Source organism: Papilio polytes, unplaced genomic scaffold (assembly GCF_000836215.1).
Source record: "Papilio polytes unplaced genomic scaffold, Ppol_1.0 DF823691.1, whole genome shotgun sequence".
Lineage (NCBI taxonomy): Eukaryota > Metazoa > Arthropoda > Insecta > Lepidoptera > Papilionidae > Papilio > Papilio polytes.
This window is the reverse complement of record NW_013525513.1, coordinates 3,967,890-3,975,281: the sequence shown is the minus strand read 5'-3', so window position 1 is coordinate 3,975,281 and position 7,392 is coordinate 3,967,890. Positions and strand designations below refer to the sequence as shown.

The window sequence follows — 7,392 nt, the reverse complement described above, 5'->3', positions numbered from 1 at the left end:
ACATGATCACCCTTTATGTGAATGTTTTAAATGAAATTAATATATTTTTATAAATGACCGAGATGTGACTTTTTTGATTCCGTCTGTCGAATCGCGATATTTAAATTATCAAGATTGTTTTAATTATCGTTTAGACATTTGCAAATAATATTTCAAACAGTAATAGTCAATTAACGATAACTCTGCATATACATAAAAGGCAACGTTACAGGTTTTGATTTTTTTATGTAAAAAAAGGGACTGGTAAAAGGATGAAACATGTTTTTTAATGAATTAAATATTTAAATGTATACAAATGTGTTACAAAACGAATTAAATATTTAAACGTCAAAAATGCCATATCAATTTGAGTACTATGCAAAATTATCGTTATTTGAATATATTTATGTTTTTTACTACTTTACGCAATATTTTTGGGCAAATCCGTAACTGATTTGAATGCGCTATAAATACACTGTTTATCGTCTGTCTGTTTCCTATTTAGTTATTTTTTTTTAATATTTACAACAATAATAATCACAAAGAAACAACTATTCGTTCGACTGTAAGCATTTTTAATCAAATAACTTAAAAACGTTTTTATTTTATTTTAGTCATTGTCCAAAATAGTCTGAGTATTAGCCATGAGATTAAATTTAAGTTAAGAATTAGAATAACTTAAAATGTTAAAAAATCAATTTATGACAATTTGAATTATTTTGTTAAGTTAAAGAGTCCGCACTTAATTAGTGCAAAGATTATTTATTAAAATCTTATTTAAAGACAGGCGGAAAATAATGTATTTGTTAGTGATGAAATTTTAGATTCTTTTTAGTTGATCGGACAATGTTAGTCAAAAAAAACTTTTTTTTAGACAGCTTTACTTAATTTTTAAGAATTTATGACCACTTTAATTCCTGAGTGCAGCGGAATGTAGTTTTAGTTTTATATTTTGGTGTTTCTGACCTGCATCCTTGAGGTTAGAGTTCGGGTTTGATTATTGGGACCTTAACGTCTTTGTGGAAAGCAAACAGCTGTCGATATTGTTTACTAAATAGGTAAACAAAATCGAATGCTTGCTATTATTTCTCTGGGTGGTTCTTTAGGTAGATACTTTTAGAGTTTGTTGTGTATTTGTAATGAGTTTAATTACCTAAATTATATTTACGTAATTTATTGCGCTATGTATCTGATAAGCTTAGATGTAAAACGCATTTCGTTATAAAACACTCACACGCCTGTGTTTAAATTTAAAATGTTGTTTCAGACTGTCGCGAGAGTTTGATGTCTTGAGAATTATTATTTTAATTGTAACTTGTAATTATGTTATAAAGTATTACATATAAATATTAAAAGAATGATTTCATTAACTTTGTTTTTCTTCATCATACCTTTAGCCCGCGACTCTGTCCGCGTGGAATTAAAAAAAAAAGTAAGTCGCAAATGTGTTCTACCAAACTATCCTCTAAATCTATGCCAAATCTCATCGAAATCCGTTCAGCAGTTTAGGCTACAAACTCTAATAAATATCCATCCAACCATGTGAATTTTCGCATTTATAATATTAGTAAGGTAATTTATAAGATTAGTAATAAATGACACTCACAATGTCTAAAACGTATTTATTAATTTTAAATTGATAGTACCTTGATAAATATATTAAAATGATTTAGTTTATATAAATCGATTCTGATCATAATATTGAAATAGATAAAATGATTTACAATCCTCATTTCGTAAAGCAATAACAATTTCTATAAAAAGCGATTATTAAGCAACCGAACCACTATAAGACGGTCAAATTTTCTATCATTTCTTAGCTCGCGATGTCTCACTATACTTGAGATCTAATAAGCTTAGTGATGAGACTCGTATTGAATCGTAGTCATTGCTATATCTACGTGTAATGTGTAAAAAGATACAAATACTAACGAACGTAATTATTAATTGAAGCATTACAATAAAATAAGCAATCGGTTGTCTCATAGCAATTCGTATTCCAGTATAAAAAGGGCCCGATTGTGTAAATAGTAAACGAATAACGTACAGTTAAAGATAAGTCTTGCCATCTTTACATTTGACGTCTTAAACAATCGATTATATGAAATAAAGGAATCAACATGATTAATATAAGTTAAAGCTCTGCAAATTTACCCAAAGTAATGCGATCAACGGCGTTCACGTGCGCGACCGCTGGTGCCCGTATGCCTTGCCAGTCGCCGCTCTCAGTGAAGCGTTTGTTGATAGATATCAGCTGCTCAAAGTTGGCGCGTGCGAGCTTGTGCTTGTTAGCTACCTTACTTATCAGCTCCTCATCGTATACCGCCTCCGGATTTTCCAACTTCAAATGCTCCTTCATTTCTTCAACGGTGACCAGGAAACAGTTCCACGGAGCCCAATCCTCACCGACGTGCCAACGACAAAGTCTCAACAGAGACATGTCGGCACACTCGCTGATAGCAGAGTGAGAGTGCCAGAGTTTCTCCACGATAAAGAATACGTCCTTTTCTTGTAGGACGAATGCCAACGATCCCCAGCATTTACGGCGCCTCTCCTCACGCTGTACGGCCCGAAGAATGAATCTGTAAGGAGTCATGTCGATCCAAAGTCTCTCGGTGACGTCCTTCCAAGAGCACGACATGCACACGAGGAATCCACTCATTTTTGCATTCAACGGGAACTCCGTGTGTAATTTTACTTGATTGCACATTTCACACAAGTACAATCTTCCTTCCTCCATCTTCTGGTAATCTCTAATATCTTTACACTTTGTCACGCCCGAATTTAGCTCCGACGTTTTGATTACCTGTAAAACGCTTGCGGAGATTCTTCGTCTCAGAAACTCCAATTGATGATCGTCGCATCTTCTTACAAGAAGATCGCACTCTCTATCCAATAGAGCCATAACTTCGTCGACCAGGTCATGGGAAAATTCTTGAAGAGCAGCTTTCATATCAACGAGGAGCTCGATCCTTTCATTCACCTCCAAATCGGTGCGTAAAAAAGAATTATATAATTCTTTAAGCTTTCTTGCCTTTTGTATTTCTATGGTATCCATTGTAATTAGTTTACCGTCTCTGCCGAACCAAGCGACTGGTTTTGATATTTCCTCCAAGAACTTTTTATCTTTTGTCTTACGACTGTCTTCTCTCACTTTAAGTCTATAAGCTTCTATGCATCGCAGGAGCTCAACTTCTTTATCCAAAAGGAGAGTAAATTCCGCAATCTTGGGACCTTTTGAATGCAGCCGCGATATTCTTGATATTTCTCCATGTTTCCATCGATCAACCTGTACATAAAAAATCGATGTGTTTTTATACTTAGCGACAAACAACATGTTATAACGAGAATGAACATCTTTGTCTAACATTTGATTATAAAGGAGTATAAAAAAGCAATACCATTGCGTAGAGCTGATCGAAGTCTTCACGTGTCTTAGGAAAGGTCCTAGTGATGAGGTCTCGTCGTAAGCGCCTCTCCATAGCCTCGCGTTCCAGTCTATCTTCTTCCTGCATCCTCCTTATTCTTTCTCTTTAAACAAAATACAAAAATATTGCAATCAAGTTTGCGTTTGCAATAAGTGAACAAGCAAAGATTTTATTATTTTGTGCAAAATAACTGTCCCCTAATTCATTGATGTCACCGAAAGTTTTGTTTTAAAAATGTATTTATTGTATGATACATACTTGCACTCTTTAAGCCATCTTTCCACCTTCTGTCTAAACTGGTGATGTCTGAAGGCGCGCTGTATAATAGTGGCGTAATGTTTGTGATTCAACCGCGCTATCTTCTCTTCGTAAGTCTCATATCGTTTCGGGATTATGATTTTATCAGTCACACTTGGAATATACACTTTCTCGGTGGCCATCTGTGTAGATCGACTGTAATTGGTTTCCTGCAATAAATAAAATCTCTAGTCTTGTTTGAGTTTTAAACATCTTTTCTGTCAAATGATAAGGCCTTACCAGAACTCTTTCGATTTCTTCAGCAGTCTGAGTATCTCTGCAATTTTTTCTTTCCGGCGATACTTTCTCCGGCTTTTGAGGTGTTTGTGTAAAAGCATGATGATATATAACACCTAAAAGGCAATGCAATATTTTAATATCGCTGCTAATTTGGCACTTATAGTAAATTTTTATCTTAATCTAATAATAATCTAGCTATTACTTAGTTTTCTACCATGGTTTGAATTCCAGTAGGACATATATTACCTGTATGTATATTTTTAAAACCACCTAGGAAAGGTTTTTCGATTGGTCTTGAGAATACTTCGACATTTAGTTGCCTTAAGCCGGTACCAAATGGCACGGTCACCGCTAAGATATCACTCGATGGAAGCTCTTTATACAACTTGTCCAAGTTTAATTTCTTAGTATCTTTTGTAAGCAATTCGACTTCAACTATTCCATATTTGTTATAGTCCAGATCAGAAAGTGCCATTCGATCTTTCAGCGGATTTTCACCGCGTAATAATACTAGGTTTTCAGGGGCTACTTGAAATAGTCCAGCCAAATTCTTTTTTATCTCATGTATTTTTATAGCAGAATGATACGATCGTGTAAAAAGGCTCGTTTGATTTCGTATTCTAAATTTTATCGCTATAAAAGGCAGAGCTTTTTTCTTCGGCAAGATCGACTGAAGAAGTTCATGAACGTAATTCTCTTTGGGTATGGATGACAAAGCAAACTTTTCGGAATCCTTTGTGTAAACGTCGACCGTCAAATTGCCGTGAGCGTCAGTTTTCAAGTTGGATAGCAAACTAGTTTCCTTAAGTATGCTCCTATTTATAGTAAGCAGTAAATTGCTATTGGAAACAGATAGCAGTTTTGCCAATTTACGCTTTACAAATTTTATAGGCGTATTACTTGGGAAGACTTTGCTGAATGCTTCTTTAGGATGCATTGGAGATTTGAAAGTGACCAGTGTATGGCTGACGGGACATTTGTACTCCTTGAAATCCCGACGACAAGGGGCGGTAGAAAAGCGTGATTTTGGTACATCATCTTGTATGGGACACGGACGGTATGGTGGTGCGGTCAATAATTTGTCGCGACCTAATTCGCATTGGCAGCCTGCACTTCCCTTTTTACCTCCGATCTCCGGAGATATGGAGCTTATCACTCTATTGCCGTCCATTCTCACTGTTTTAATTAAATTAATTAAGAACAAAGAACTCCGAGAAAATGTTTCCAAAATACTTTTAAATATAAGTAAAACTGACTTGGCGACTAATTAATTGTTTATTTATCGTAGCGATCGTCGCTTAGCAACTGTCATTATATTCTTCATAGAGTATAAATAAAAATGCTGTTGTACGTTTCATAAAGGTTTGAAAGAACCTCTTATTACTTTAGGATAAGATTTTAAAATTACACTTGGTAGCAAGGTTCCAAACTTAGTTACACTTCGGTACACGTGAGTCATTCTCTAGTCGTAACTCTTTCGAGAAGCGTTTATGAGTTAAAGATTCAGTATAGCGTGGGTCTTCACTGCCCGACCACTTGTATAAAAACATATTGTTATATATCTTGAAAACAACGACAAACATGATTTGTAATGATGTTTCCGCAGTGGGAACCCATCGATGGATGAGATTAATTTGGTATTCAAATACTATTCTCTACTCATTTCAGCACTATTTCAGTTGGTGTACATATATGTATATGTCAAATTGTAATTTAGACAAATGTAACGTAGAATTGTCAAGTTATCATACTGGTAGATCATATGATATCATATCATATGAACACTGAACGGGAATTCGGCGATAAAGTAAATTGAAAGTACATTTCTTAGGTGCGCTCGCAGACTCGCTTGCCTTTAGTACTTGATAATAAAGGAAAACATACAACAACCCCTCGGGGCTCACTATGAAAATAGTTAAAAGAGTGGAAAGGTGCTCTATTAAGAATGAATTAACCGCTTAGCTTTTAAAACTGTAAACTCCTTTGAACATGTTTTTCAAAAGAATACGCGTAGTGATTCTGGCAACGAGCTCTTGAAGCAATTTGTGCTTTGTTTGTGAGATTAATTCTTTTCCGAAATCTGAAAATAGCAGGAAATAAAATCAGTAGATTTAATACTAGATGAGACTGAATCGAGAATATATGTGGAAGAATTAGAAATTGTACATTGTGGTAAGTTCTAGAACCAGATAGTTATTCTAAATTACATCAATATTAAATATAGCCATTATGTATGAGTTAATCGTAAGTTGGAAAATTAAAAGTGTCTGTTCATGCTAAATTTTAAAACATTTTTATAAATTGATTATTTTACGCATAATTTGACCGATTTTAAATTTCATTACTGCATCGAAAAAGTAAAAACTTATTAATACCGTCATATCAGGAAAATAAGTAGATATTCAATAGTTAATAAAATTGAGAGAACAATAAAATTACAGGGCAATAAAATATTGAATGTGCGAACCATAGCCGGTGCGATATTAAATTCTACCGAAAACATAAAAATGATTTTCGATCGTAAAACTATAATTTACAGACGTAAAAATGCGCTGACTTATATCGTAAGGCGATGTAGAAATGCACCTTTAGAATTGTTATTGGGAGTAATATAACCACCATAAAATAAAAGGAATTAGCGTATCCTTACTTTACCAATGAATCCTCATTATCTGATCTATTTTTTTAGATTTTTGAAAAAACCCTAAAAGATATAATAATCAGTTCTAATATCATAAAGAGGAACAATTTGTATTTTCGTATGCATTGGGATAACTCAAAAATTACTGGGCCGATTTCAAAAAATTTTTCACCATTAAAAAGCTACGTTATCAGTGAGTAACATATTTTTTTCATACGGGTAAAGTCCCGAGTCAGTCAGTTATTAATATAAAATTAACTAGATTTTTTACCAAATCTCACATTTGCACAAAAAGTAAATGAGGTGTAGAGTCTAGTAGTACAGTAAGAAGGTTACCTTAATGTGTTTTATAAATAAATAGATGCAATCAAAGGCACATTGAATTAGAAAAAGAAATTAAATGAAAATGAGCGGATGCAGTGCGCTGGAAATAAGAGCGCAGTCAACTAATCCGTATCACTAAACATCATTAGTCGCTCTCGCGATCTGTGTAATGTTATCTGTAAGAGTGAAGCGAGGAAATCACTTAACATGCTATAAATTATCGTCTCGCATTAGATTATTTTTAACTTATCTTATTAGCGTACTATCTTTTGTAGTAAAGTGTTAAAAACCGTAAAGGATTTCACACACTTATTTTAAAATCTTAATATTTTTTTTAATATCATTAATGCGAAAGTTTAGACGGATGGATGTTTTGTGTTTTATTTTTCATTCCCCCCGGACGGAGTCGCGGGCAGAAGCTAGTCTCAGTATAAATTTTTACATGCAAATAAGTTAATGTATGCAATATAAGTGGTTCCTTTT

The 7,392-nt window shown here is 33.9% G+C and overlaps 1 protein-coding gene across 1 annotated transcript; it reads right to left on the bottom strand.

The window, feature by feature from the left end:
• Window positions 1–1,631: 1,631 nt before the first annotated feature.
• On the bottom strand, window positions 1,632–5,221 carry LOC106104031 (IQ and ubiquitin-like domain-containing protein). The gene is made up of 5 exons (XM_013283970.1): window positions 4,191–5,221; window positions 3,945–4,057; window positions 3,666–3,874; window positions 3,381–3,510; window positions 1,632–3,268 (listed from the first exon to the last, which is right to left on the bottom strand). The coding sequence occupies exons 1-5, from the start codon at window positions 5,113–5,115 to the stop codon at window positions 2,114–2,116; spliced, it is 2,532 nt and encodes an 843-aa protein (XP_013139424.1). The 5' UTR covers window positions 5,116–5,221; the 3' UTR covers window positions 1,632–2,113.
• Window positions 5,222–7,392: the final 2,171 nt, after the last annotated feature.

What these genes read in the sequence shown, in the direction of transcription:
- LOC106104031 (XM_013283970.1), bottom strand. Translation starts at nt 5,115, where the DNA reads ATGGACGGCAATAGAGTGATAAGCTCCATATCTCCGGAGATCGGAGGT. An exon ending in TTTTAAAAATATACATACAG is followed by an intron (nt 4,058 to 4,190) that starts GTAATATATGTC and finishes ATTGCCTTTTAG; the next exon opens with GTGTTATATATCATCATGCT. An exon ending in TCGATCAGCTCTACGCAATG is followed by an intron (nt 3,269 to 3,380) that starts GTATTGCTTTTT and finishes TTTTATGTACAG; the next exon opens with GTTGATCGATGGAAACATGG.